This window comes from Branchiostoma lanceolatum, chromosome 3 (genome assembly GCF_035083965.1).
Source record: "Branchiostoma lanceolatum isolate klBraLanc5 chromosome 3, klBraLanc5.hap2, whole genome shotgun sequence".
In the NCBI taxonomy this organism is placed as follows: Eukaryota; Metazoa; Chordata; class Leptocardii; order Amphioxiformes; family Branchiostomatidae; genus Branchiostoma; species Branchiostoma lanceolatum.
Genome location: NC_089724.1, coordinates 17,600,974 through 17,618,555, shown reverse-complemented (window position 1 = coordinate 17,618,555; position 17,582 = coordinate 17,600,974). Strand labels below are relative to the sequence as shown.

Genomic DNA, 17,582 nt, shown 5'->3' with positions numbered 1-17,582 from the left:
ATAGATTATATTAGCTAGAATTTTGCTCATTCAGTTACCGGTTTCTGTCGCATAACAAGTCATTTTCGTTATCCGTCGTTTTGCTTCAGAAACAGTCTATTGCTATTGGCTACAGTCAACACGTGCTTGAAATGTGTCAAGAATATAACTCTCCTATCGTGTCAACTTTTTGCGTTCACCTTCATTCTGCGCTCCTGTTTTGGCAAAAGCGCCACCGTATGTATGTCGACTCGAGGATCATGTTAAATCCAGCTGTCGGGTCCTCAAGAATTCTGCCTCTGTGGAGGGAATTTCATCGTGAACACAACGACCGCTGTCGACAGAATCTGAACAGAGCTAGAGTAAGAATTACAATCACAGCTATGGTAGTTGCTACTGCGTTGGTAGTTATTCTACTAGATACCCCGGCTAACGTTACCTGTTTATTTGTGGTGGATTGGTTCATGTATTGATCATAGATATTCAGCACTGCCAAAGAACTGTTTCCTGGCGGTACTCCCTGTGTGATCACAAAGTCAGTCGTTTTTCCTCCCAGGAAAGGTTTATAAACAGTGGTTAGGTCGGCTGTTGTCTTGTCAGACACTGCAAGCTGGGGGCCATTCTGTTCGGAACGATTTCTGCAGGGAAATATCTGGACCAGAGTTAATGGCTTGTCTCTAAGGCTTTCGGGACTAGTGCATTTCAACAGTTCAGCGTGTGAAATAAAATCGCTGTACAGCTGACTACCCGTGACAGCAGATGTACACCGACTCGGCCAACATTCGTGAAAGGCACGGGCCATTCCCGCCAACCACGACATGCGGCAGTCACACAGAATGGGGTTCCCGTGTATAAATCTGTGCCCTTTTCCCCTTAACTCGTAAAAGTACATGAGTGCATGGCGAGGACGAATACCCAGGTTTGCCTCCGAGAAGGTGGCCAGCTTATTGTATTCCAGATTTACATTATTTAGAGCGGTCGTGTCATTAATGGCCAAGTCCAGCCTAACAGATGTTAACTGATTATGAGATAGATCTAGAATCACAAGGTATATCATATGTGTCAAGGATTCCCACGGGAAAGTCGTGATGATGTTGTGGCTGAGATTTAGTGTATGGACATTGCGAAGGATAGATAAGTCACGGATTGTTCGGATGCGATTGTGCTGAAGATAAACATGTAACATGAAGGACGGCGGATTATCCGGTAAACTTGTGATGTTGGATTTGGGGCAGTTAATATCAGTTTGGGGTTCATCTGTAACATAGCATCTGGTTGGAAACGGAACACTCGAGCTTCCGATTGTTATTAGCGATACAATAATAAAACACATGAAGTATTTCCCAAGAACCATAATTCAAACGGTAAGGTACAAGGTTAGGGTAATTTTGGTCTCAGATGTAGCTAGAAGCGTGGTTTATCGGTATAGTGGTGTACCTTTGTCGGCTGCTTCAGTATCTGATTTTTCTGTCCTAAAATACCCCAAAAGAGAGGCCTTATTGCTTGTTTCTGAAATGCTTGAATGCTCACACCTAAATGTCCTTTTCAAACACCTAGATGTCTTATTGGCTAGCAGTTGTAGACGACCCCAAGGTCACGGTAGATCCAATGGCCTGCAGTAGGGTAAATGTTGCTCAATTAATGCTCTAAGATTAAAATCCATAGAAGATAGAAGCTTCAGAGGCAACTATATTTTCTGTGATGATGTCGTGTACAGAGGAAACGTGAAGATCTCTTAGTAAGTCCACGCTTCATCAGAATCGTAACATTTGACTGGAGATGTATTTTGTGTTTTATTCTCCTTCTTGGCAGTTTGAATAAACCGCGACGAAATACGAACATCCCATTTTAAAAAGACTTTTAGAGCTGCCGGTGGGATGTGGTCAGATGATATTGGATGATCCACACATACCAAATGACATAATTCACTGAAAGTGAGGTATCTGATGCTTCTTTGCATTGTATTGGATCTGAAGCAAAGCAAAAACTCTGTGTGCGGCAATAGTTCGGTACTATGTATAACGTTATACGAAGTTGTCTTTTTGCAACTAAAAAAAATGGAAATCGTGGAAGTCATATGGAATAAACGATGGGACACAAAACGAAGATGGCATTATCTAGTGTTGTAAACTTAGTGAGCTTAGTACGCGTAGACGATATTGCAGGCTTTGAGACCGGTTAAATCTGCTAAGCGCCACAAACTTATGATACAAATCCCTTATGGCCGGTTGTACGAAACTGATCGAGAGTGATTTTAACAATAAAATTTTCCTACCTGAGGAACTTAGGCTCAGATGGTCGCCTCGGCTGTGGAGATTCTCGGCGTGTTCTACCGTGTGTTGAGCAGAACATCAGACGACCAGACTGATCAACGGGACATTTGATTGGAAAGCGCTAAGGGGGCGGTGTCGTACGTCATCAGCTAGCCGGCCCAACCTAGCCTCCGTTGAAGATTCCTTCCGGCTGTTTTCTTTTTCAACTTACCATTTTCTAAATACATTTTTTTCAGCTCGGCCAGCAATAAAAAAAACAATCTAATAAGAAAACGGTAACTTGAAAAAAGAAAACAGCCGGAGGGAGTCTTCAACGGAGGCTAGTCAAACCCACGCAACAATCTAATTCTACCCATCCAATCTCCTCTGCCCAGTGTGGCATGATACAATTACTGCTTCTGTGCTTGAAGGTCGCGATCTTTCTTCATACTGTAATTCGCTAGGAGACGTTCGGACTTCAATAACAAATAATATCATCACAATGTTTAACAGATACAATCAAATATAAACAAAAGCAAAGTCAACAATTCACCATCAATCAAAGAATGTCCATAGTCCCTTTCCAAATACAACCATACATTTTGTTTTCTTTGACATCCTTATATTCATAAAACAAAAGGAAGAATGTAGATATCGGTAACGACTGACTGGTTGAAGTGGAGGTTTTCAACCACTTTAACTGTAAGGACATGAACTGTTCTGAAAATAGATATGGAAAGAGCATTAATCTCCTTAATTTTGTCTTGAAAGAGACAAGCAATTTTGCGTGGCTAACTTCTAAGAACAGAGGGACACTAGAATGTTTACTGCTATCATGTCCAGACAAATGAATCCTATGAATCGATGATGTAATTTTGGTTTCTCAACGATTGAACTGCGTAGCCGCTCAGATACAATATGCTGCGAGATACGTAACGTTAGGGGGAGCTCGTGATGTAGAAAGACGAGCAGCAGCGCTCCTTTAAAATGAGACCAAAAATTTTGCGTCTGCATTTAGTATTTTCTGAGCTGTGCTGTGAAATACAAGTCAACGCTTCCAACATATGACGCGTTAGTTATTTGCATGATAAGAGGCAAAGCTAGAAATAGTCAGATGATGTGAAGTCCAAGCAAAACTGTTCTAAACGTTTTTATCCTTGTCGTATTCTATTTGTAGATATGTCTCAAGCCAATTTTAATGTAATATCCTGACGCAATTCAGCCGTTTTGGCTGCCATGTTTGAGACAGTGTTACTTGTTTTCAAAATAAACCATTTATGGAAGTAAAGTATTTGCATACTAGTAACTTATAAGATCTAACAAGAGTCCGAAGACCCAAAATCTCCATGAAATTTGTTTTTATATATGATGTGTTTTATTTCCCCTAATTATTTGTTGTTGACGCTGGTTGTTTTGGTTTGTGTGCAAGAGGGTATCCACGTAATAGAAACATTTTCGGGAAAATGCAGGATATTCCCCTCCCATTACCTACACCTCAAATATGACGTCCTTGGCATTTACTGTAGTGTAAGGGAATTCTGAAGTTTCTGCCTAGATTATGCAAACGAACCTACATCTGAAATATGATATCCGTAGCTTTTACGGTAAGGAAAATACAAGTTTATGCATAAATCGTGCAAATGAGGCCCTCATTAGCATAATTCATGGCCAGGTTTGTTCACCTTTCCTAAAATTACCTACATCTGAAATATGACATCCGTAGCCTTTACGGCAAGGGATATGCATAAATTATGCAGATGATGCCCTTATTAGCATAATCAATGGCCAGGTTTTCTGACCTTTCCTAATGGTACCTACGTCTCAAATATGACATCCGTAGCCTTAACGCTAAGAGAAATACACATTTATGCATACATTATGCAAATGATGTCCTCATTAGCATAATTCATGGACAAGTGTGATTACCTTTCCTAAAGGTACCTACATCTGAAATATGACATCTGCAGCTATTACGGTAAGGGAAATACAAGTTCCTGCGTAAATCATGCAAATGAGGTCCTCATCAGCTTAATTTATGTCCAGGTGCATTCACCTTTCCTAAAGGTACCTACATCTCAAATATGACATCCGCAGCTTTTACGGTTAGGGAAATACAGGTTTATGCATGATTTATGCAAATTAGGTCCTCATAAGCATAATTTATTGTCAGGTGTATTTACCTGTTCTAAAGGTACCTACATCTCAAATATAACATCCGTACGATGAAACATAGGTACATATAACTTTCTGCAATACCATTAGTAGGGCTACCACCCCACATCTACTTGGTTTTGGGCAGAAGAACCATCAGCTGTTGGGACTTTGGGAATAGCCTCCGTTGCAGGCTCTGACGCGGCTTTTTGGGGGGGCAAAATAATATGTTTTACAGCCAGCCCGTAACCATCAGCCAACCCTGTAACTAATAGCCGCCTAGAGCCTGCGGTATTTCGCCATGTCAAAGCGAATTACAGGGTTGGCTGATGGTTACGGGCTGGCTGTAAAACATATTATTTTGCCCCCCCAAAAAGCCGCGTCAGAGCCTGCAACGGAGGCTACTTAGGGAATACGTGTCCTAGATAAGAGACCAAGAGATTCGACAGGTGCGACCTCAAAGCACATACCCACAATGGAGGAGCTCGAGTAGATATTCCTCATTACTTATGCAAATTCAGTCCAAATTTGCATAATTAGCACTTCAGTTTGTACATCTCTGTCCAACCCACATGCGTACCAAATAACATGAAAATCTGTCGTTCCTTTCTTCCGTTCCCGTTCCAAATACGCCATTGCAGTTTCAGTGACACATACCAGGGGGCCCAAAATTGACCTTGACCTTTCTCCTCCCAGCACCTACCCACATACCAAATATCATTACAATCCATCCACACGTTCTTCAGTTGTGCTGATTTTAAGCGTCCGGTGACACAAACATACACACAGGATAACACACACGCAAACTCCATGCAAAACAATATCCCCATGAAAAGTCTTTTTTCATGGAGATAAAAATAGGTCGTTCTGACCCACATTAAGTATGTTTTTAAGCTTTTTATCTATACTTCTAAGAGATGCTCGTTTTTTCTCTACTTATATTAGTGAACCTGCAGATACTGTTATCAATGTAGAAATCACAATAACCGAACTTGAGTTGTCATGGCGCCAATCAACTTTACTCCTTGCAAATTCAAGTATAAGTGATAACAAACATCAGATATTACGTGTCCTCCATATAACGCTATTCTGTGCCACTCAATACAACAACAAAGGTGGATTTTTTTCACCGCAATTGTATAATATAAATTATTGTAATCGCATATCAGTAAACCTGTGGTATTAAAGTTATTCTGATTAGTCATAGATTCATAGATACTATTTACAAAACAGTGCACGTCTATTAACAACAAGGTCTAACACAGAACATGATTTTGTGTCATTCAAAACATAAGTGTAATACTTTTTGGCCTCCGTTGCAGACCCCGCCCTGAGATTGTTTTCAACTACGCGCAGTAAATTTATGTCCCGATCGCGGGATCTTGTTGCCTGTCGGGTTCGGATTTCCTGCCCTTGAGCTAGCATGCGCAGTCAGGGCCCGAAAACTAATCAGATGCCCGGGGCTAGCAATCAGAAACCGGGAACCAATCAGAAGCCCAGGGCTAGCAATCAGAAACCGGGAACCAATCAGAAGCCCAGGGCTAGCAATCAGAAACCGGGAACCAATCAGAAGCCCTGGGGATAGCAATCATGATATGGGAAACAATCAGTGGCCCTGGAGATAGCAATCAGAACCTGGGAACCAATCAAGAGGCACCGGGCAAGCAATCAGAGCGCTGGTGTTTATCAGAAAAATGTCAGTTTGGAACCACAACGGGGACTGATACTTCAATATAGTAGACACACGTACATCATGCACTAATACAGTACAAAGAATTTCATATACAAAACATGTTTCTTCTACTTCTCCTTGCCATACACTTAAAACAGTAACAGTAAACCAACCAAGCAATAATGTTAAACTGAAAGAACAGTTGTAACCAATTCACTCACAACGAATCAGTTTATGTATGTCTAACATGTGTGCCTGCTACGAAGGAACCTCCTTAGTCAACCGGCCAGAGAAAGCCCTGGCTACAAGAGTGTGAGGTGAATCAAACGTGATAACCCGATGATTTTCGTACGGCGTGCGGTGCAAATTCATACAACGTGCGTATCTGCTGAGCGAATGGATTGTGATACTCGACCACTTACTGATCCATACACGTAATTTTTAGTGAAGAGGAACATTGTTTGTAGGTCCGAGTATCTAGATAATTGACATTCAAATATAGCGAAAAGACTTCTGCCATGTAGCGAATCAACTTGTACCATGCAGCGAAACGGCTGTAGCGAACTGACAATGTAGCGAAACAACCGATTACCGTACCTACTTGTAAAATGCAGATTGTAACAGAAGCATGTTTATTGGTCCCTTAAGCGGAAGAAAGAAACGTACTCTGATGAAGCCCTCGGAACTTGTTCCACAGTACTGTATGACTACATCAGGCCTACACGTTCATGTCAAGTCAGAACGGAAAGTCGCATTCTAAAAACAACAATAACAGTCATTTCTGAGCACACATTAATCAATGAGTTCGGATACCGATATGACTATTGGTAGGAACCTCTTAACTATTGATAGTATTCCCCTAAAGCGAAAGACCCTAGGCTAGGACGTTATTCCTGGCTCGTAAGTGGGGCTAATTTCAGCCTGACATTCACCTTCAATTCTGCGGTACAAAATGTTTTCTCTACATTGTTTACGAGTAGAGTCATGTTGATTGTTCAACTCTGTAGCTGTCACACGATCAATCAGTTCATTCGCACCTGCGACTTGTGGGGTGGGATCTTGGCTGTGGACGGTACAAGTGGAACTGTCGTTACTGTTACCATACACTGGGTTCGGAAAGACATTGGTGAGTCCGGTACGTGTACTAGACCATTCCGAAGCTACCGATAAGCCACCCGTCCGGTTTAATCGGTTCTGTTGACTATCATCCAGTCTCTCTTGAATTACTTTTTCTATGACTGCAACAGCGGTAAAAATCAAAAGCCAAGCAAGTACGAATGCTACAGTAATAACGATAGTTTTTGTAGTGTTTGTAGTGTTGATAATCATTGGTTTGGATGTATGAGAAACCGTCTGCGTAGGGGAGTGTGTGGCCACCCGGTAACGGTCGGCATAGTCTACGGAGGAGACAGTGGCTTGCTGTGAGGTACTATGATTTCCCTCATACAGTCTTGGCCCGGATGCCAAAAGTGCTAAAGACGCATTGTAATAGGCTGTCGTGTTTAGAGAGACCAAAAATTGGTTTTCAGATTTTTTGATAGATCTGGTTGTATTCATCTCCGCAGTGACTCGGCAGGGGGAAAGGTTTGTTTTGTGTAACGGGACGTTTTCTAGTCTTTCAGGGCTGCTACAGGTAGGCAAACCATATTCGAAAAAATCTTGATAAAGCAGGCCGTCCAATACTGACACACTGATTGGCCAACCTTTTTGAAACACAAGAGCCTTCTCTGCCAGCCATGACATGCGACAGTCACAGTGAATCGGATTCCCGTGTATGAACCTGTACCCTTTCGACTTACTGCTACCCATAGGGAGATCATCAGTGCGAATGCCGAGGTTTCCCTCCGAGAAAGTGTACAGCTTATTATAGGCCACATTTACAACATGAAGCTTAAGAGCATTAATGGCGAAGTCAATTCTAACCGTAGTCAAACGGTTGTGCGATAGATCAAGTTGTGCGAGGACTATTAGATTTGTCAAAGATCCCCACGGAAACTCTGTAATGAGGTTGTGGCTGAGATCTAGTGTAATAAGAAACCGACTCAGGCTAGATAAGTCCGGGATTTTTCGGAAACGATTGTGCTGAAGGTTCACATGGTTTATAGTGAAGTACAGTAGACGACTAGGTAAACTGGTTAGGTTGGAGTTTTGGCAGTTGATATTAGTTATGGCCCCATTTTTGACATAACATCTATCTGGAAGTGCACTACCTGCACCTAGCGCCAGGGTCATAAGGTAGATAATCATCACATATTTCGTAATCATGATCAAGACAGTCCTTCTAACAGAAAGAAAATGTGATTTTATCTTACCAGAAGTCACTTCTAGCAGAAGTCTAACTTGTCATAGACAAAGGCCTTCCCTGTTACTCTATCAGTTGCCAACTTTGTTTCCGTGTAATGAAATGCTGTGAACTCCGTCTATCTTTCGAGTTCTAAGAATTCCAAGTAAGTACGATTCCCAAACCGATTAAGTCCAGACTGGTCAGCTGGTAGCTCTGTTGCTACCCACGAAGAACCTGTAGAACAGGATGAAGATACTATAGTACACCATCACTCCCACTGTAAACAACTATAATATCCGTAATATCTGTATGTTCAATAAATATAGATCTATAGAGAACATTTGAGGTGACACAAGCTAGCAGGATTGAGGTGTGAAATTTCGTTTGATGCCATATAAGCAGGCACTGCTGGTTGAATATGCTGAAGGTGAAAGACATAGATAGAGATACAAAATATGGCATCACTTGTACTCTGAGATGCGTTGAATTTTTAGTTAGAGTAACATGAATGAAACATACCAATGAGTTCCCTCTGTTGCTCAGTAGATGACAGGTCCTTTTCAATGTGATGAGACGACAAGCAAACAAGGTATGAAAAAAAAGCAAACTACCATGGCCACTGCACTACTTCTGTTTCCTCTGACGACGTTATCACGTGGCCTGTTGTTTAATCATTCCAGTCTACCTTTGCAATCTCCGTGCAAGTCTTAGAGCTCATGAATAGATAACTCGTGATCGTCAGGTATATGTATTAGTTCAGTCCGTACCAAGAACTACTTATGAGAGACTCCGGGTCCTACCCATTACGTACAAAAATCGATTTGTACATGAACGTAAGTAGTGCTTCTATGGGTGGCCACCTCTCGCGACGCACCCACAAATCAACTTGACAGTATGTTTTAGAAGTCTTAAGGGTCACACTAGATGTATGTTAAGACGTTTGAACCTGTTTTGAGAATGTGGTCACTGGCTTTAAGATCTTGTATATTTTGACCTTTTGACAACTTGGAGCTAAAACCCTATCCGCGACTAAGCTGCAGTTCCGCTCCCGGCCGCCGCGAGAAAAGTGGAGTGATGAGGCACTCTTTCCGGGAGTGGATAGCGAAAGGCCCGCAAAGGAGCTTAAAGTTTATAAGGCTGATTTTACTTTATCTAAACAATATGACCATTCAAAATCAAGAAGGATAATGTTCAAGACCTTTTATAAACAAACCAAATTGATATTAGGTGATTAATGACTAGTTTCCTTCGTATTTTACCAATTGAAGTGGTAGAGGGTACATACATTGCTACCACATCCAAAAGTTCAATTTAGTGAAACAAGAGGGCGTTGAACAAATGCAACGGCTTTTTTGTCTGTCTATCAATAGATCCGATTTACTTTGAAAATGCTAGCTGTAATGCCTTGGGCTGGGGCGAGGGGTCGCTTGATAGGCTTAATTCTTTGGGAACAACCCAACTTTGGTTTGAGTGGAATGTCAGTATAGCCAGTATTTCGTAGGGGAGACCTAAGAGTTACGTGCAACAATCCACGTAACAATCAGGTGTTGCGTAATTGATGTTTTTATTGATATCAGCATTGTCTCAGACAGTTGGCCGAATGGATTTGAATCCGAAATGATACATTATTATGAGGGCATTTCCTGGTATCTACCGACGAACATATGAAATAAAACGAAACTAGAAAGGAAACATTTGCGGGCAAATATTTCCCTTACATCGATTACGCCTTGCTCTGCAAAAATGAACCACTCTGAAACCATTCATGCAAAAGTGAAACTACGCGTGTTTAGAGGCTTGTAGCTTTTGAGACATTGACACATAAAACACAGAATTCTTCAATTTTTCGAAACGAAAGGCAGAAACGTTGAACTCTTTCACGCCAGACGCAAAAATATGTTCTATAAGATCAATCGCTGGCAAGGGAAAAGTTTCGATCTGTCATCAAATTCACAACAGAGTTTCAAGTAGTCTTGAGTCAAATTTTCGTACAGACTTCCTGTATTTCACACTCTGTTAACAGGTTAAGGCTTTAAACAGTTGATGTAAGAATGTGCAGTTATAACCATATTGCATTATCATTCTTTGTTCAGTCTATCAATATACTTGCTTGTACAATGTATATCAATATGTTCAAGAGATCCCTACCTGCCGACGATTTTTCATGTCCGCAATTTGAAACACAACATTAATGTTCCTTGGCCTAATCATCAGTCTTTCTATGATTAATTTCACTGTAATAAAAACAACACCACTCGTACGCGTATCGCTTATGTTGGGTCTCTGTCTTTATATGTTCCACCCAAATAAGGTTCTAAAGGTCACACGAATCAAACATATGCAGGTTTCCATATACGGTCAGAGCCTCACAGGGTAAATAAGTCAAACATATACTTTCGAGCAAAAGAAACACTTTAAACATACTGGATGTTTAATGCTACACATCAGAATGTGGGTCACCGAGTTACAAGGCAACCATCTAGGCCTAGGGCTGTTTCAGAAATCTAAAGCGAGCGGCAAACTACTGGTCAGAGAGTGGGAGAATCGAATACACCCGTAGTCTGTTCCCACAGTGGTCTGTTCCCAGGGTGCTTTTAATCGATGTCTTGTTTGGGGGAAAAGTTGACAAAAGTCAGGCCAATTAGGAAACAAAAGACAATGTGGACCTAAGTGGCTGCTGTCAACCCAGCTCAGATGATACGTCAACGGTTTCAATTGATGGCACTTTTTAATTAGTGCCGTCGGTCATCATACTGAACGGTCAGTGAACACCTGAGAAATATTGGGGAGGGGGGTGGTGGTCACATGGGCTAGATACTTGCCCACTTGCACATGCATGACATACCTGTTCCATTGATGTGTAATGCAGTGTAAAGTAGCGATATCAATGGAGATATAAAAATAAAAAACGACAGCGTGTAGTTTCTTTTACTGATGTATTCATGGGATTTCAACCAATGCAGACTAAAGCTATCATGCTAACCGATAACATGTTGATGCAGGTATTGCGGCACCTGACAAAAGTGTCATTTGTGATGCATTGTTACCATGCTGTAGACCTGTACTATAAACTACTATATACAACATACAGTAATATCGTCTATTTTCTCGTCCTTGGTTCACATTAAGACAACTAACACGCATGCAATGTAATGGACCCCCCATTCGCTTGTTTGATAGTTATAATGTTAATTAACCGTATTGTAAAACTGTAAAAAAACTAACTCTGTCACACCAATATACTTTCTTCTAAACATAGTTATCATCGTTTGGAAATTAAAAGTTAAGATACCGATATGATAGTTATGCCAGACATGTCTTCCGTCACTACCCAATCAACGGCCCCCTATCCCCCGCCGTCAGCTATAGCTATCCCTCACCCCACTCTAGTCTGTCCCCTTCCCCTAATCTCCAAGCAGATCCACGCCGGGCGCGAAAATCGTAGTATGCTAGCCAGAGAAGGTCCAGTCAGCCAGAGAGGGTTCATTAGCCCGGCAGGGTCCAAGCAGGGCTGATGAACCCTCTCTGGCTGACTGGACCTTCTCTGGCTAGCATACTACGATTTTCGCGCCCGGCGTGGATCTGCTTGGAGATTACCCTTCCCCCTCGTCCTCAGCTGTCTCCTTCCCCCCGTCCTCACAGTTATCCCTTTCAAACCCCCGGCGTCCTCAGCTCTTTCCTGCTCCCGTTTTCTGCCTGATGTACCGGCACTCTTTCAGTTCGTCCCAGACCCTCTGTGAGATCCGGCGGGGTACGCGCGGCCTGGGCGGGGGCCAGCTGTGGGTCTGCCGGGCGGGCTGCCGGGTGCGCACGGTGTAGATGGGCGGCAGGAGGAGCGGCGGCAGCGCCCGGAGCCGCTCCAGTCGTTCCGTCCTGGTCTCTCCCGGCTCGTTCTCCTCGCTGCTGGAGTCCGTCTCGTCGATGGTGGATTCAGTGGTTGGGGCGACGACGCTGATCTGGGAAGGACGAAAACAGAAACAGAACGCACAAGTGAGGTTTGTTGTGTTGTGATTCCTTAGCCCCTGGGGCTTAACAGATAATGCGTTAGGTTATGACATTTTGAAGCTAGTCCTTGGAAAGTAATGTGTGTCTATTTACACATGCGAAGTGGCGGCGGTACATTCTAAAATGATTTAGGTCCTTCTCTCGTGCTCAGATATTTGACTCAAGATGCTTTTCTACACGTTCACATTTATCATACACCTTACTTCACACTCACAGACAGGGATGAAAACATTACATCATCGGCGAAGGTAATTGGGAATTAACAACAAAGCCCAAAACAGTGATGGTAAGTCGTTAACAAACGTTACTTGTAGATTAGCTAAGAAGCAGGATATTGTCAGGGCTGCAAACTCACAAAATATGTACATCAACCGATCGATATGAATGGACCCGGCAGCCATATCACCGGGTCTGACATTGAGGGACACCTGTGCCCGAAGACACCGCTACACCTCCAACCAAAGGTTTATTGATAAAAATGAAGAGTATTGGGCCAGGAAGTGGCAGGATGATGGGTACCTTAAGATCACAGGGTATGGGTTAAAGTGGAAAGTACAGAAGTAGGATTAAGACAACAATACGTGTCAAAAGTGACCTAGATGAGCAGTAATTATCTCAGCACGACGTCGGCCCGTACCTACCCGTTTCATGCTTCCCACTGCCGAGCCGTCCATGGGTGCACTGCCCGGGCAGTACACCAAGCTGGTCCGCCTCTGCATCTGCCTCTTCCGCGTCTCATACTTCTTAATCCTCTCCTCAATATTGGAGGTTTTCTCCGCCCTGGGGTCTCGGTCCGTCTCGGCCAAGACGCACGCCTTCTCCAGGAACGCTGCTACTTTGTCCGTGACGTCGTCGGCGTTATTGTGTTGAACCGGGGAAGGGGAAGGGGGAGTCTCTTCCAGTCGGTACTGTATCGACCTGGGGTTAATCGAGTTCGAGCTCTGCATTCTCCGTAGAGGTGGGCGTCTCCGTCCGGGGAGGACGAACGTTAACTGTTCGGGGCGCCGACGCCTCGCCCTCGAGAGGCTTGGGCCCAAATCCGGCGTGGAGTCGAGCGTCCACGTCCGGAATCGCTCTGAGATGATTTTGTGTGGATCTGTAGGGTATGTTGCACCAACCCCAGTGGTGCCTGAGGAAGCTGGTACAGAATCAGGACTGAAATCGTGTACACTTGGCACGCCTAACAGCGCGTGCTGCGTCCGTAGCGCCCTCCCTTTCCTCTGTATGAAGGTTCTCCGTGCTGCGTCGTGCTCCGCGCCCGGGGACCACTGCTGCCGCTCCAGTTGGTGGGACGTCTGCAGGTGACGTACCCGCTCTAGTGAGTTCGTCACCGACACGCGCCGCCGCCTCTGTCGTGCCTGAGTCTCCACTCCGTCCATTTCGACCCGATCAAAATCCCTTTACTGGAAAAAACGATTTGATGTGCTCTATCAGGACACGACGCTGAAATCTGGTCAAAAATCCCTATAGAACTCTCACTATAGATCGAGCTGGTATCGAGACAAAACCTTCGGAACAAGTGACGGTCCTTAAAAAACAGGAAGAGACACAGCCAACCTCCCGTCCTCTCCCGTTGTTTCCTGCTGTAGTATATTCTTCAACCTCTCCCCTCCCGATCACACCTGTTCGCACCACTTACCAACAGTCCAATTTCGTAAATCAGACCAGGTTATTAAGCTATAAGGGCGACGGTTCCACCATTTTACTACCATGTTTGTGACAGAAAAAGGCTCCCAAAAAAGGTAGTCATAATATGAACATGCAAAGCTCACGTTCAGCTGTTTTCAGTGACAACAGATCTCGAGCTGCCAGACGATCTCTGAAGTCTTGCCGAGAACCCAGCCGCTATTTCCGCACACCGAGGCGTGGCGGTGACTTAATGAGTTAAGTGAAGTTAAATCTGGTAAATCTAATTTACAAGTTAAACAAACCCTCCAGCACTTTTCCGATCACGCCCCGTGTCAAGGAGGCACACACACAACACCAAACTGAATTATCCGCCCATTAGGAGACAGACCTAACTTAATATAATAATAGACTGGTTCACACGTTTGAATGGGACCGTTTTACCTAATGCTTTCTTTCCTAATAACTCTTACGTAGGTTGTGCTTGTCGCAGCTTCAAGCACTTCAAGGATGCGAGGAACTGGCGTTTCAAATCTATGAAAGGCAAACAAGAATCTTAAAAGCTTCAGATAAAAGTCAGTTACATCCAAGAAAACTATGGATAGTGGACTTCCTAACTCAGTCCACGCAGTGTAACAAACATACAACAAAAGAAACGTACTGCTTGTCTTTTATGAACTTTTTTGTCAAACCAGTTCCGGCATGATGATGACGCCCGTGGATTGGACCCAACTTCCACCAAGTTATGCGGCATGTCTTCCCTTTCAATGTTTGACGTCATAAAAACAAAAACAACAATACGGAAAATTGTGATGTTTTTCTTTATTTTACTATTCTCCCTGTAAACATGTCACCCGGCATGTTTGAACCCCTTTCATAAAAAATCTCAGACGACAAACCCACACCTGTGTTGCCCCTCACGCGTCGTCATGGTTACGCTTCCAGTCAAAAACTTTGCGACATCGTCTGTAGGGGGTAGCGGGCGGCACTGTTTGAATACATTTTGGATATGAATTATAGCCGAGTCTTTGGTCTTTGTCGTGCATGTCATCTCCATTATTGGTGGAGGTCCCGACTTTAATTTGGTCCTCCGATTTTCTCTGATATCACTCGGATAATGCTGCGAGGGCTAGTCTGTACATGCGCAGCTGTCATCACATCGATTTTGGCAAACTGACAAATAACTCGATAATTAATATACATTTGAAGGACCGCCACTGTCAACACCGCAGTTAACACTTGACACATAGATCTAACGGAAATTAAAAAAGACAAGAGATGCAAGCTCTCTCAGGTCATGCTATCTAGAACTTCATATTCCGAAAACCTTCCTCGCCATATAGAAATATGATATGGAGAGTATGGCGACTGATACTAAGTCTACATCAAAAGCGTGTACAAGAACTAAGACGGTACTACTGTATTTGTCATCCCTTCGAATTCATTGAAACAGCATTACATCTTCTTTTTTAAGCAGACCAGACACTTGTTTCTATCGCACTCTGGCTTCATTTTCAGTCTCCAAAGAATGTCGTCCATGACACAAATTTTGTACTGAAGTAGTTTCTTCTGCCTTACCTACTATCTTTCTATCACCGACTGCCTCGCATTCCCCAACCCCCTGTTATTATCACATGTACTTCTTACGAGTTACTCGGCAACACATATATGAGGGCTTTCACTATCTTATGGCGCCGTCATACCCGCGATGACCCGGAACATCGCAAAGTTTACATGGCTGTTTTCTTCGAATACCACGAATGTCAGTTGCCATGTCACAATTTCTTGTTGTCGCAGTTCGTTTGTCGGTAACTAAAACAACAGGTGTCTATTCTGACCTAAAAATAATTGGAATGTGTTAAACAATGTAAGAATATGATGTTTCACCAACTCAAGAAAAGTAGTTTTCACGCGCTTTACTAAAACGCTTTAGGGTCTGAGACTAATATTTACCGTAACTCCCGCTGATTTTCCTCCTAGCTAGCTTCATTCGTTCTCATTGCTGTGATTAGAACGCACAGCCACCGTTCAAGAATGTTCATTGAACCGATGAGGGGGTGGGCGCATCTATATCAGGAAACAGAGGAGGGTATCAAATAACCTAAGTGCTATTTAAGCTCCATTTTCCCATTCGTTGAGACTATTTTATTTGCTTCCATACAGTCCGTCGGAAAGATTTACAGGTTTGATTGTCCCTGAAAGTTCTGCGCAGAGCTTTTGAAGTGTTTTGTTTACAAGGACGGAGGCTTCCCCAGCCAGGTGTGCTTAATTGGCTCCATTAAGGCTGGTATCACAAGTATGCATTGTGTTATACAATGGTGATAAATCGTGAAGTACAGTCAGACCTGGACAAGCCAACCAGCTCCAGTCATAAGCTACATTACCTCATCAACAACAACTTGTTTTCAGTCCCCATGGGGCATCCATAGTAAAATACCGCAATGTATAACCAAAATTGATGATTAGTGAAGCACTATGAATAACTATTGAACTTTACAATTCCAACACTGTGGACATGGTGACTTACCCAAATCCGTGAAGCACATTTATAGATAGTATTGTGGACAGAACAAATTGAACCAGATTTAATTTTGACACGGACAAACTAGAAGAACTTTCTGTCTGTTTTAGGAACAGACACCCTACCCAAAGACCACATTTCCGCGGAACGACGGTGCATATTGTGCAAATGTATGTTTTTTTTTCTGGCCAACCGACCCCTATTTGTCTGGAGCTCAACCGCCACCCCCCACCAACTATTTCCCCCCAGTCTTTTGAGTGGGTGTCCAGACCAGGTTTGACTGTACCTTTATTGTTTAGCAAGATGTCATAAAATCCATTTGACCTAAGACATAACCTAAATCAGATTTGAGCGTTACATGACTGACAGTATCATACAATATTAAAACATAATGTTACATGCGTATCTTACCAGCAGATATAAACTGTACACTAGTTCACTGAACATTTACCATAACTTTACACATGATGTATAAACATGTTCCTCGCCTGAATCCGAATAACATGGTCATAAACCCCCGTTGTAACCTCATTACTGATCATGAAAAAGATTTGGCAATATATTGACAATAACAGTAATAAATGTTCACTGCATGACCATTATAATGCTATCAACGATTATAAAACTGCAGCAGGGCTAAATCTGCTGACCTATTGTTTGTTCAACTTTTCATCAGCCTCACATAAACCTGCCAGCGTTTGTTAGACAACCCCCAAAACTAGCCCACATTTGACTTACCTGGCTGAAGCACAAGCCTAAGTAAGCGATCCTGGTCATGCCATCAAAATATCAGTAACGTTACAAATCATTTCTAACACCGCAATCAAATGATCTAGTTCTTTGTCCAGTCACTTGTACAAAATAGACAAATAGTCTTTGGAAGGTACTTTGAAAGGGAAACAATCCTGATGTAAAGCAGGTTATTTGTATTCACTTGTTACCTTCGCCGAGGTCCGATGATGTTTTGCACAGCGTTCGTGTGTGTGTCTGTGTACACGATAACTCAAGAATGCCTGGATGTCTTCACACTTGGTAGGTGGGTAGGTCTTCTTGAGACCTCAAAATTATCAGATTTTGGGCCCCCTATCGGCT

General features: G+C 43.0%; 1 protein-coding gene across 2 annotated transcripts; it reads right to left on the bottom strand.

Moving 5' to 3' along the window:
• Positions 1-11,922: 11,922 nt before the first annotated feature.
• LOC136430725 (uncharacterized) lies at positions 11,923-14,365 on the bottom strand. 2 transcript variants are annotated; one of them, XM_066421559.1, is made up of 3 exons: positions 14,116-14,365; positions 12,985-13,746; positions 11,923-12,294 (listed from the first exon to the last, which is right to left on the bottom strand). In XM_066421559.1, exons 2-3 carry the CDS (start codon positions 13,720-13,722, stop codon positions 12,007-12,009), a joined length of 1,026 nt encoding a protein of 341 aa, XP_066277656.1. In that variant the 5' UTR covers positions 13,723-13,746; positions 14,116-14,365; the 3' UTR covers positions 11,923-12,006. The 2 variants fall into 2 exon arrangements, with proteins under 2 accessions (XP_066277656.1, XP_066277655.1); XM_066421558.1 differs by lacking the exon at positions 14,116-14,365 and having other exon boundaries at positions 12,985-14,038.
• Between the last annotated feature and the right edge of the window lie 3,217 nt (positions 14,366-17,582).

Coding starts and splice junctions, on each gene's coding strand:
- LOC136430725 (XM_066421559.1), bottom strand. CDS start 13,722: ATGGACGGAGTGGAGACTCAGGCACGACAGAGGCGGCGGCGCGTGTCG. Junction 12,295..12,984: donor CAGTGGGAAGCATGAAACGG/GTAGGTACGGGC, acceptor CGTCCTTCCCAG/ATCAGCGTCGTCGCCCCAAC.